This window comes from Castanea sativa, chromosome 1 (assembly GCF_040712315.1).
Source record: "Castanea sativa cultivar Marrone di Chiusa Pesio chromosome 1, ASM4071231v1".
Lineage (NCBI taxonomy): Eukaryota > Viridiplantae > Streptophyta > Magnoliopsida > Fagales > Fagaceae > Castanea > Castanea sativa.
Window position 1 is genome coordinate 23,740,624 of NC_134013.1, and position 13,858 is coordinate 23,754,481.

At 35.7% G+C, this 13,858-nt stretch overlaps 1 protein-coding gene across 1 annotated transcript; it reads left to right on the top strand.

Annotated features, from left to right (window-relative positions):
• The first annotated feature begins 1,403 nt into the window (after nt 1-1,403).
• On the top strand, nt 1,404-5,814 carry LOC142621649 (sm-like protein LSM3B). Its single transcript, XM_075794961.1, has 3 exons — nt 1,404-1,618; nt 2,318-2,413; nt 5,591-5,814. Exons 1-3 carry the CDS (start codon nt 1,502-1,504, stop codon nt 5,669-5,671), a joined length of 294 nt encoding a protein of 97 aa, XP_075651076.1. The 5' UTR covers nt 1,404-1,501; the 3' UTR covers nt 5,672-5,814.
• Nucleotides 5,815-13,858: the final 8,044 nt, after the last annotated feature.

Genomic DNA, 13,858 nt, shown 5'->3' on the forward strand with positions numbered 1-13,858 from the left:
TATAAGCCAAGCCCTCTCTACTCCAAAGTACGTAATCTTTAGCTCTCAGACACTTGGAGTTATTGAGAATTATTCTACTACTGATTTAACCTTCGAAGGGTTTTTAGCCAGCACCACACCAGTGCTCTCTATAGATTCTTCACTTTTCATTCTTTAGGTACCCCTATCATTGCACGTCTAAACAATTGATTCACCGATGATTTTGTGTATCATCCAGATTGAATAGTAAATAGTATCCAATTAACACGAAATTTGACGTGAGTATTAAGGAAGTAAAAACATGTAATTAAATGGTTAGATTTTCAAAATATATAATTATATGAATTATTTTCAAAATATGTAGCCATATAAATTTTTTTTAATTTTTTTTTGAGAATCTAGTGAAAGTTATAGGTACTTGCTATAACCAAATCAAATTAAATCGCTTGATTAGGGACTGTTTGGATCATCAATTTCCATAACTCATAACTCTGTTTCCATAACTCATAACTCAAAAATGGTAGGACCCATAGCGAGAAGTCCATTTGGGAGCACCATAACTCTGTTTCCATAACTCTGTTTTCATCACTCAATTCTCTAATTTTTGAGTTATGAGTTATGGAAACTAAAAACACATTTTGACTGTTTTCAGTTTCCATAACTCATAACTCAATAGCATTTTTGTAATTAAACACACATGGGACCCACTAGTCATAACTCAGCCGCACTTTTTGACCAATTGAGTTTTTTTTTTTTTCCTTCTTCTTTCATTAGGTTCGGTCTTCACTTTAGTTCTTCTTTCTTTTTTTCTTTTTTTTCGTTCTTCTTTCACTGGGTTCGGTCTTCACTTCAGTTCTTCCTTTTTCTTTTTCTTTTTTACTTCTTCTTTCCCTGGGTTCGGTCTTCACTTCAGTTCTTCTTCTTTTGGGTTCGGGTTTCTGGGTTTTTTTTTTTTTTTCACTAGGTTCGATCTTCACTTCAGTTCTTCCTTTTTCTTTTTCTTTTTCTTTTTCCTTCTTCTTTCACTAGGTTCGGTCTTCACTTCAGTTCTTCCTTCTTTTTTCTTTCCCTTCTTCTTTCACTGGGTTTGGGTTTCAGGGTTTCTTTTTTTTCTTTTTTTTTTTCTTCTTTCACTGGGTTCGAGTGATCTAGGTATTGGGGAAAAAAAAGTTGCACCGAGTGACAGGTCTGGGCCTACAAATAGTGTGAAAAATATTGAGTAATGGCAAGTGAGTGATGGTGCCAAACAAGTAATGTATATTAAAGTGACGAGGGGTGAGTGACGAAAATTGAGTGATGAAAAAAAAAGCATCCAAACGTGGCCTTAGTCTCTATTAAAAGCTCAGTTAACTCACACCCATTATTCTTTCCAAACGCTTTCATAAAAATAAAAAATAAAAAAGCAAAAAGAAAAAAAAAGAAGAGTTTATTCTTTCCAAACTCTAGGTAATAAAAAGCAAGAGAAAACGAGCTACGATCGAGACAGTGAGTGCTGGGGTTGAGAAAGAAAGAGGAAAATAGAATGGCGAGCGAGGAAGAAAGCGCAGTGAAGGAGCCTTTGGATCTCATCAGACTCAGCCTGGATGAGCGCATCTACGTCAAGCTCCGTTCCGACCGTGAACTCCGCGGCAAACTCCATGTACTTCTCTCTCTCTCTCACTGCTTTTCTTCTTCTTCTTCTTCTTCTTTTTTCGGTCTTGGTCTTATGCTTGTGCTGTGTCTGTATTATACGCCTCCTAGCCTAGGGGTTTTTTTCGCTTGCTTTACGGACTTGGGTTTATTTAAATTTCCACAACAACAGTATTTGTCTAGCACTACCAGGCTCTTCTTCATGAATTTATTGTATAATAAAGAACCAATTTGAGCTTTTTATTTTCCACTTTGTGAGGGCAATGTTGAGCTCCTGGACATGAGCATAAACCCCTTTTCCCGCTGTGGTTGAATGCCCCCTACCTTACCCGGAAACTGGTTCTGGCGACTCCAAAGGGCTCTTCTTTAGAAAGATTATTATTATTTTTGATGCGGAACCTCACCAAGTAAGGCCCTTTGGAACCACCCATGGGGAGTAAACCACGGATACACAACCCCACCCACCAGAACCCTGTATCATGTAGCCAAGGGAACTCCTAGTGGGGATCAAACTCAAGATGTCTGGGTCTATAGCTCATCCCAAGCTTTCAATCACTAGGCTACACGATGACGGGTTAGAAATATTCTGTATGTTATCAAAAACAACAACAACAACAAAAAGGACAGATAGCACCTTGTGTACTGTCATTAATTTTAGCCATGTGATTTGGTTGGTTTTGTGGTTGTAAATTCTGTCTTTGCATTGCAGGCTTATGATCAGCACTTGAATATGATTCTTGGTGATGTTGAAGAAATTGTTACCACTGTAGAAATTGATGATGAAACTTATGAAGAGATAGTTCGGGTATGTTCTCATCTCATATTGTTTCTTTTGTGTTCTTCTTTTTTGTATTTTTGAAATCTAATCTTATCTCTATTGTTAAACCTTCGATCTTGAGAGTTGCAGTTTCATATTTTTCATGTCTACAAAGTTTTTAATCTAAACCTAATAAAATTTATTCAAGGAAGAATTGAAGTCAATAAGATTCTTCATCAATTTATATTCTGAAATCTACTCTCATTAAAGAAAATATAAAAAAATGGCAAGTCATGTAGAAATCTCATATAATTAGAACTTGATTGTAGGAACCTCCACAGCAAAGAGTTCTAGAGATTTTAGCACAGATGAAATTTACCCCCTAATAGGAGCTGAGGGATGTAATTTACTCCTAATTAGGGATTAAACTTTAATAGGGGCATGTTTATCAGCTCTTTTTATACTTGTCAAAAAGCCTGTCAGCTCTTTTTATGAAATGTTATTGTTTACATTCAATATATAAGAATAGCCATTTGGAATGATTTATTAGCTTTTAAACTTTTGTAAGCTGATGGATAGGGAATAGTGTTATTGTGCGGTGGTGATAAAAGAATGCAATGTTTTTTTTGCCACAGTAAGGTGAGGGATGTTTCCCTGGGCAGCCTTTGAACCTAAGCTCACTCCCAAGTGCCCCAAAAATAAAATGGCACTGAGCCAAGAGGCTCTTGGCTATAAGAATTAAAGAATGCATATTGATATACTAAAAGGGAAATTGAATAGAAGTAGGAACAAAAATATTAGTTCCAATAATGATTTAAGTTTTCCTAATCTTTTTTTTTTTTTTTTTTAAAGTCATAACAGTGAGAGATAACTAAATTAACAATTATCCAATCATCTTTTTTTAATTCATTAGTAAGTTAAACACACACCCAATGGGTCGTGAACCCATGACCTCATCCTCCATCCCATTGTTATGGGAAGAGAAAGTGCTAGTTGAGTTATAGCACATTGGTCCCATTATCCATTCATCTAGTACACTGAATTGGCCTGCTGTAGCAAATGATGGATTTTTTTTATATATACATTTAAGTAGAGAATGAAGGATTTTTAATCCTTTGAAGTCGTCTATTATGAAATTGTTTATATGGGAAATAACTAATAAGAAAAATAGAATGACAGAAGATTAAGGAGTGAGAGTGGAGAGGAAATGTGAGAGGTGATGACAAGATTGAGAAGGGGGTGGCATAGGCGATTTGAGAGTAGTCAAAAAAGGTGGGGAAGGAATCAGTGGTGGACCCAAGCAGAGAGGAGCAGAGGTTGCAATGGAGGGATTGGATCATATTGAGGGAGAGAGAGGTGGTGGGTGGCATTGACAATGGAGATTGGCTCTAGCCATTAAGGTGGGACGTGCTCAGTGAGAAAGAGAGTGAGGAAGAACAAGAAAAGAATATTAGGACACTACTGGTGGGTGGCATTGACAATGGAGATTGGCTCTAGCCATTGGGGCGAGACATTATCAGTGAGAAAGAGAGAGGGTGGAAGAAAAAGAAAAGAATTAGGACACCACCAACTAATGCTTTGGAGCTGTTAGGGTTGGTTCTATACCATCATTCGGCCATGACATACTTTGAGGCTAGGATTGTAAATAAACCAAGCTGATCATGAAGAACTCGGGCTCAACTCGATAAAAAGCTTGTTCATGTTTGTTTATTTATAAATAAGTCAAGCTTATGATAAGCCTTAGTTTTAGGCTCATTTAATAAACAAGCCTAGCCCAAGCAAAAAAAATTGTTCACAAACAAGCTCATGAGCTATTAGGCTTGATACACAACAATTCAAGTATAGAGTCTATAGACTCATTTATAAGTTTATATGTGTTAGCTAAATATACTCATTACACATATCTTAATAATGACATGGCCAACATGAGACTACTACCTATATTACCTTAATTTTTCCCTTCCCTTTAGACTGATCAAGAACCACTTTAGACTATAGTTACATTTAAAAATAAATAAATAATTAAGTAGGCCACATATAATTATTCCCTATCAATTGTCTAAAGTAAAGTTATAAAAAATGTTAGTATTTTCTCATTCATAATAGTTACAAACAAGTACTTTTCTAATCTTTCACCGTTTAATGTGAATGTAAAATTTGTATTTCTAACAGTTGTTGAAGCTTTAGATAAAGAATGATGAATGAATGAATGAATTTAATTATGTAAATTATTAATTTGAATAATAGCTAATCATAAGCAAGACTAGATGCATGATATAAAATGAGTGTACTATTTTCTTTTTCTTTTTTCTTAATTTTATAGATTTAAGCATTTAATAATGTAATTTTTTTGAATCTCAAACTCAAAAACTTGACCTAAGCTCGAGTTTGAGCTTGATATTAAGCTTGAATTTGGCTTGACTAATTAATCAAGCTAAGCCAAGCCAAGATAAAGCGTTTTGGCTTTCTCACGGGCTCAAGCTCAAACATTATTTTTAGGCTTGTCACAAGCTCAAGTCAAGCTCAAGTTTTTTATTTTTCCTGACGAGCCAAGCTTGAACATGCATTACTTGACAAAGCTCGGCTCGTTTACAACCCTATCTGAGGTCATGGAATTATGCTTCTCCCACTGCCTTTAAAACCAAAAAAAAAAAAATCAAGTCATTACCTAGCTCACAATATGGCTATTCCCTTCCTTTTGAGGAGGAATACGTGTTCCTTAGATATGAGGAAAAGATATTCCTTGTAATCAAAACCACAACCAAGCCACCCTTTTCAAGGGGAATAGTTTTTCTGCAGATATGAGGAAAAGCTATTCCTTGGAATCAAAACCACCGCCAAATGTCAGAGTGAATAAATCTATATATTACCTTTTCCGTTATAGGACCTATTTAGCATCTTAAAATTTTCCTCAATGTATGTAGACTTACTAAGTTTGGTTGAAAATAATATAATCTGTTTGTCCTACAATCGATGAAAGTTTGCAAAATACTAAGTATTTAATGAAACAAAATAAACATAACAATATTCTGGAAATGTTGTTGGGTGAATCATGTGTGTTTGGAATTAACTCCAAACCCCTCCCCCCTCTCAAAAAAAAAAAACTCATGTCCATTACTTAATCTTGGACATTTTACGCGATTATTATTATTATTTTGTTTCATTTAAGTTCATGTCATTTTATTAACGTGTATGTTTGTTTTTAACTTTTTTCTTTCATTACAGACTACAAGGCGCACAATGCCATTCCTTTTTGTTAGAGGAGATGGTGTGATATTGGTTTCCCCGCCACTAAGGACAGCTTGATTTTCGAGTAGAAGAGTAGGATACCTACTATGACATATTTAATGTTACTGTATTCTTAACCTTATCAAAGCTTATTTTGCATTGCAGTGTTGAATATGTTTGAATTATATATTATTCAGGGTTTATCTTACTGATTTAGAAAACACTTGATTACTTTCTGTATTACACTCTTTGTTGTTGGTCCCCTTTTCATTTTTGCATAAGAGTAAAGCACATTTTTTTGGTAATCTTTCAAAATCCCTGGATTTGCAAGGTTGAATCATTGTGCACAACACCAGGATCATGATAATACTTTGGGATGATTGAAAGAGATATTTCAACACCTTCCCTCATGGGAGATAGCATCTTGTGTAACGCTTGTGTGCAACCAAGCTCTAAAAAATGTGGGGTCCATCGGTTTGTGGTCTCCATCAACTATGAGACATTGATTGCATGCAACCGATGCAATTGTATGGTGACTATGGTCCACAAATTTGTGAGAAGAGGATGCATATGTCGAATGAGTAAAGAAGATAATTAGTGCCTTGCCCTGCAAGGGCTTTGAAGTCTAGAGCGAACTATTTTACTATCCTAGCAAGCAAGTCATAATGGGTACCCCACCTCCAATAATGCTGCACCGCTCTTAATAGACACTCTGTACTACTCTCACTGGAGGGTGCAGAAGCCGAAACTGAAGTGACTTAAAAAAGATGCAACGTTTATTTTGATTTTAACTCAACTTGAAAATTTATAGCCACCCAATTCATTGTGGTTCTCAATTCTGACGCTAAACCTTGTGATTTGTGAGGAGAGTTGGATTACATAAATTGAATTGGGGACCTGATTGATAATGATGTCAGAGAATGGAATAGAGGCAAAGTTTCTTCAATCTTCACCTCAGAATCGGCAAACAAGATTTTCTCCGTCCATATATATATATATATATATAAAATAGTGGATTTGTCAAAATTTGCATTCAATTAAAAAATATTGAGGGGTGTAACGTTGCTTAAAGTTACACCTAGTGTAACGTTGCTTAAAGTTACACCTAGTGTAACTCTAAGCAATGTTACATCATCTAATAACTTATTATTAAATTCATGCAATGAAAATCTAACCGTTAAATTACATATTCTATATGTTCTTAATATGCATGCCAATTTTCATGACGATCAGATGTAATTTACCATTCAATCTATAAACTCTACTTTTATGCATGATTTCAAACTACAAAAACTTAAATTTAAACAATTGATTGATGACATGTTTATTGATATTCGATCACCTTGAAATTTTGCAAGCATAGAGAATAAATGAAAATAATGTAATTTAACAGTGGATTTGTCAAAATTTGCATTCACTTAAAAAATATTGAGTGGTGTAACTCTAAGTAATGTTACACCACCCAATAACTTATTATTGAATTCATGTAATGAAAATCTAACCGTTGAATTACATATTCTATATGTTCTTAATATGCATGCCAATTTTCATGACAATCAGATGTAATTTACCATTTAATCTATAAACTCAACTTTTATGCATTATTTCAAACTACAAAAACTTAAATTTCAAACTACAAAAACTTAAATTTCAAACAATTGATTGATGACATGTTTATTGATCTTCGATCACCTTAAAATTTTGTAAGCATAGAGAATATACAAAGATAATGTAATCTAACGGTAGATTTGTCAAAATTTGCATTCAATTAAAAAATATTGAGTGGTGTAACATTGTTTAAAGTTATACCAAATATAACTTAAACTCAACTCTATATATATAATCCAAACTCCCTGTCAAAGGCGATTTGGGCTCCCCAACTTGGGGCTGGTTTAATGTCAAATCCACCTATGTCAGCAATCAAGCTAAACGTTTCTCCGACTCTGGGCCCTTGGGACTCATGAATGTGAAACTATTAGGAAGTCAAAGATGCACAATAGATTGTAATTGATGCCATGGACAGAAGTATTGGTTTTCCCTGCGATATGTAGTAGTTCTCAACCTATGAAGCACGGGTGCGTTTCGGGATTCGGGTGCGGGTGCGGGTGCGGGTGCGGGACTCGGCAATTTCTGAAAAAGTAGGGTGCGGGTGCAGCGATTAAAAAATTATTAAAAATATTTTTATTTTTATTTTTAATATATTGCTAAACATACTTTTTTCACATTATATAAACATATACCAAATTTAAGAACAATAGTAAATAATAATTAGAATACAACTCCATTATATAAACATTCCATGATGTTCGAAAATTAAAATACAACTCACAAGTTTGAAACTAAAACAAAATAAAAGATACATCAACAAGACAATCAAACACCAACTTCATCATCATCAAGATCAATAGCTTCACTTTGAACTTCACTTTCACTAATAGTAACACTAGTGCTAACATTCCCAATAACCATGGCCTCCAACTCTGGCTCATCAAGTGTAAGAGCTGCATTCTCAAGATTTCCAGCTCCTCCATGTATGTCGCTCTCATTCCAAGAGTCTCCTGCAATATCCCACATCTTTGTATCTCTATTTATGTACTCCGCATTGCGCTTTGACAAGAGTCGAAGATTAGAATGCACATATACCAAATCCTCAGCGCGTGCAGGAGCCATTTTGTTTCTTTTTAAGGAATGAATAAATTTGTATGTGCTCCAATTCCTCTCAGCACATGAGGATGAACAAGGTTGTCCAAGAAGTTTAAGGGTAAGGGTTTGAAGAGTTGGAAATGCGGAGCCATGGTATTGCCACCAAACCAAAGGTTGTAAGACCCACCTATCTGTCAAGACAGCTGGTGCAGGAAACCTCCCTCCTGAAAATGCAACAAACTCAGACTTCACCACATTCAATTCATTCACATCTTCAAAGAATCGATCCAAACACTTGCTCAATTCCATAGAAATTTCATGATCTCGATGTGGAGGGATGCGTTTTGAATTCTCCAAAAGCCACTCAGTGGAGTAATACCTAGAGTTAAAGATTAAAAAACAAATATAAATGAAACGTGTGTTTTACTAGAACAGGGAACTAAAGAAAATAGAAAATAAATGTACTTACCTAGGATTTAAGGAATGAGCCAAGCAGTGTAGTGGAGTACAATTTTTAGTCCAACGATCAATAAGTATATCATACACCACACTCCAAAATGAGCTATACTCATCATCTTCCAAGCCTTCATGCCGATATATTGCTACCTTCACCTTCTCTGTCATTGAATCCCACATCTCATACACAAGATGAAGACAAGGCTTATCTGTGTCAGCTACTTGTATCATATCATAAATAGGTGCTGTGAATGCAAGGATATAATCAACCTTATCCCACCAAAGATCACTTAGAATCATCTCCTTCACCTTTTGAGCTTTTCCAACATCATCCTCCCTATAAGAAGCCCATTGCTCACTAATAGCCATGGCTTGAAGGCATCTTTTTATCAACTTCAACCTTTTTAGCATTATAACAACCGAAGCAAATCTAGTATCAGCAACTTGGAGCAATTTTAATGGACAAAATTCATTAAACATTGCCAACCTCATTGAATGGTTCATGATAAAAACACGTATGAAGGATGCATCATCAGCAATACATGTAATCCAACTACATTCCTCATATGTAACTTCATTTTTTTCAATGTTTTTTACTGCACAAATATTCTTCAAAGCTAGATTGAGAGTGTGGACAACATAGGGTGTCCAAAATATTTTAGGATACTCACCCTCAATAAGAGCTCCAGCAGACTTCATCACATTAGCATTATCAGTGATGACTTGGACAACTTTCTCATGTCCAATCTCTTTTATAGCATCCCTCAACACCCCAACAATATAATGTTTGTCTTTGAACTCACCTGACCCATCCATTGCCTTAATAAACACTGGACCCCCATCTGATATAGCCATAATATTAATAAGAGGCATCCTTTGTGGATCTGACCATCCATCAGAAACTATACTTACACCATTTTCAACCCAAAAGTCCTTAATTGGTTTCAAAAGTCTATCAACATGAGTTCTTTCTCTTTGCAAAAGTGTTGTTCTCAAGGCATTGTATCCAGGAGGAACATAACCTGGACTGCTATGAGTAGCAGCATATGAATAGGAACTACGATAATATGGGTTCCTTGCAAAGTTAAACGAAATCTCACCGGTGTAAAACATCCTAGCAATTTGACTATCCAATTCATGTCTAGCATTATTCTGGAATAATTTCTCCACCGTAGGATTCACAACCTTCCTCCTCTTATTACCATCAAAGGGATTTGTACTATCACTCTCTTCTTGTGTCCGAAATGAGGAATTACTCCCAATAGGCCCACGGCTTGGGGGAGGTGGGGGTAAGGGAATTTGTCTTCTCCGTTCTCTTTCTAACTTATCATTCTCAACCTAATCATGCATTCGCTGCATTTCCAACCTATGGCTCGGTGTCACACTAGGGCATACTTTAATACCTTCATTAACAATTCTTAATAAATGAGCCTTAACCCTAGAATAGGATCCCAAATAAATATTACCACAATAGTTGCACTTAAAGTGTGTGTTTCCACCTGATTTAATAGTAAAACCAGATGGCTTTTCTATTTTAGTCACATACTGCCAAAGAGGAGCTTCATCATTTGGCACTCCTTCATTAGATGAAGGTGAACTTTTTGTGCTAGTAGCTTCATCCATTGCAAATTCAACAGATTCAATTTAACCTACAAATAATTTCCAAATATATAATAACTATTAACTAAATAAAAAATCAAACCCCAATGTCACAAGACTCACAAAAAAATAAAATAAAAAAATTAGATCATCACAGAATTCACAACACAATCACAAATCTGAGTAATAATAACTATTAACTAAATAAAAAATTAAACCATTGTGTCACAAGACTCACAAAAAATAAAATAAAAAAATCAGCTCATCACAGATTTACAACACAATCACAAATCATAATAACTATTAACTAAATAAAAAATCATCTATTAACAATTAACTAAGAGTGTGAGTGTGAGTGTGAGAGCTATGATACCTGACGGTGAGGGGAGACGGAGAGCAAGGGAGACGAAGTGGAGCGCTGAAAAATGAGATGTGCTAAAGAGTGAAGGCAGAGAATGGGAGAGAGAGTGAAGGCAGAGAGTGGGAGAGAGGCGTGAAGATTGAAGAGGCAGGGCTGGGTCGACTGAGACTTGAGAGCAGAACTGAACTTGAAAAAAAATTGAAGAGAGTTTTGGCTGAGAGTGATCTGTGAGAGCTATAACTATAAAGGTTTCTGATTTTTTTTTCCAAAACGCACCGTTTGCGTTTTTTTTTTTTTTTTCGGCCAAGTAAAACGGTGTGTTGTGCACCTGTTTTTTTTTTTTTTTTTGAATTTCGGCCGTATCGGCCGATTTCGCTGGTATCGATGTTGCGACCGATTCTGGCCGAATCGGCGCGCGTCGGTGCCGTATCGGCACCGAATCGTGCCGAAAATATTATTATTTTAATGCCCGACGCGGCACGGACGCACAGGCAGTGGCGTCGCCTGCGCGTCCCCGCGTCGGACGCGGGTGCGGCGGCCCAAACGCCGCACCTGTGCTTCCCAATTCTCAACAGCATATTTCCCATTGATAACACCCTTCGCCCACTCTGCAAGTGAGAGAAGGGAGCCCATTAAAGATTTATTTATTCTCTCTCAGGTGTTTTGGTCTCTTGGTGGATGGATATATGTCAATCCCAAAATTTGTTGGGTTTGTGACCAAAGTGTTGGGACATTTATACTACCTCCAATGTCTACTTTTAGTAACTTAAGCTGCTTGAGTTTTGCCCGCAATTCCATCACTCAATTTCCAGGAGGAAAACCAAAATCTCCCTTGAGAACAAAAGCCAGACACTTTTTTTTTTTTTTTTTTTATCTGAGATAAAATCCTATTCGGGACTAAAATAGCTTGTTAGACACTTGAAGCCCTTATTAGTGGTATTAATTTAATCTTGATAGTATATACTATATACTAGTAGTTGAAGTGAAAAATAACCCTCCTTTTGGGCATTGAGCTTACTTTTGCAAGCGAGAATATCATGACTTTTTCATCTTTCAGACCCCATACACCAGCAATGGATGCTCTTTGTAGTTTAGTAGTTTACAGCGGCGAAAAAGGGCAATTAACATGAATTTTCAAACAATATAATTAGTAGGCACTGTTACAAAACTATATTTTTTACTAACATCTCGAGTTACTTAGACTCGATTTTGGGCCTAAAAATCGAGTCTTTGAGGGTCGATTTTCATGATCTGATCCGTCTGATGTGACATTTTTTCCACGTGGCATCTACTTGGAAATCGAGTCTTAGAGACTCGATTTATATCTAGACAATAAAAAACTCAATTTATCCTACAAGCCACATACACACTTATACAACGAAAAAAAAAACAAAAACAAAAAAAACCAGAAGCCACACAAACAGAGGATACGAAGAAAAAAAAAAAAGGAAACCCAATTGAGTTCTTGTACTGTCACACGCACAAACTCAAAACACCTCTCTCTCTCTCTCTCTCTCTCTCTCTCTAAATGGGCGAATCTAGCTTTCGAAGATGAAGATCACCGGCAAGCCATAACTGCCGGCGACATTCGCGACAAGTTTTTCTCTAAACCCTTCTCCGAACTCAGATCTTCAGTTCCACAAGCCTAGTACCAGCACTTGCAGGTCCACTCCGCGTCAAGCAACCTAGAACCCGATCCAGCCAAACCACGCCACTACCGCACCACCGCGCCAGACCCACATAGCGCATTGGGTTTGAAAATGCGCCAAACAGTTGTCTAGGAATTTTCGAGCTTTTCCTCACCATCGCTGGTGCTAGTTCCTCACTAAAGGCTCCGATCGGGTGCTACGAACGCTAGCTTTGGTGCTCCACAGCCATGGAAGAGAGAGTTTTCTTAGTAATGAGGGAACGAGACCCACGACCTCTGCAACTACCACAAGTAACTAATCACACCGGAAACACCACCAATCGTTCTCCCCCTCCTTCAGGTCTTGGTTGGTTTAGGGATTGGTTTTTTTTGGGTGACAAAGATTTGGTGATTTTTTATTTTTGATTTGGGTTTGAAAGCTGGGGTTTGGGTCATCTGTGGGTATTTTTTTTATTTGGATTTTGTCCTCTGTTTGTGGCTTCTGGGTTTTTTTTTCTTCGTATAAGTGTGTATGTGGCTTGTAGGATAAATCAAGTTTCTTGCTGTCTAGATATAAATTGAGTCTCTAAGACTCGATTTTCAGGTGGACGCCACGTGGAAAAAGTGTCAACTCAGACCTGATCAAAACATGAAAATTGACCCTCAAATACTCGATTTTTAGGCCCAAAATCGACTCTTTTAGACTCGAGATGTTAGTAAAAAATATAGTTTCCTAACAGTGACTACTAACTATATAGTTGGGCAATTATGATTAATTTTCTATTTTCGCCGTTTATAGCTCCCCTTAAAGAGTTCGTAGAAATAATATAAGGGTTTTATACCGCAGGATCCATATTAAAATTGTCTACACTTTAACATAAAATAAAGGATACTTTTAAAAATATTATTTTATTTTAATTTCTTTATTAATAATCATGCTCTTTTCTTCTAAAAACTAATCTATATATCTTTATAAAACCAAAGCCTCTAAAACTCTCACAATTTTTCACGTCAGCACAATATTTAAATAAAAATTATCATTTTATTTAAATAAAATTATTTTTATTTAGTCCAAATTCAACAAAGAATAAAACTATCTCTTTAACAAATTCAACTTAAACTCAAATTCATCATTATCATTATTTTTGTTTAATCCAAACTTAACAAATGAGTGAAACTATATCTCTCTAATAAGTCCGACTTAAACTCAAACTCAAACATTGATAATATATATATATATAACCGAAGCAAAAAACAGAGACTAACGTAAAAAAAATGCAAGCAATTTAATTCAACTTTCTTCTTTAATTAATGAATTTTATGTCGAATTTTTTTATATTGTTATTGTTAGTAAAATTTCAATTCAACGTATGTGGATATTTGTTTATATCTAAGATTTTCTTTCTGTCTTATTCTTTTGTTATGTTTAGAATTGATTTTCTTTTGAGTATTTGGTTTAATCTCCATATTTATATTGACATTGTTTTTGTAGGTTTGGTTTTTAGGTCGAAATTTTTACTAATTATTTTTTTATATTGTACATGGCAGATAAATTATCTCTATTTTTTTGGAGAAAAAT

Excerpts from the sequence above, each read along its gene's own strand:
- LOC142621649 (XM_075794961.1), top strand. The coding sequence starts at position 1,502 with ATGGCGAGCGAGGAAGAAAGCGCAGTGAAGGAGCCTTTGGATCTCATC. Across the intron at positions 1,619-2,317 it reads AACTCCGCGGCAAACTCCAT|GCTTATGATCAGCACTTGAA; the intron begins GTACTTCTCTCT and ends TTTGCATTGCAG. Across the intron at positions 2,414-5,590 it reads CTTATGAAGAGATAGTTCGG|ACTACAAGGCGCACAATGCC; the intron begins GTATGTTCTCAT and ends CTTTCATTACAG.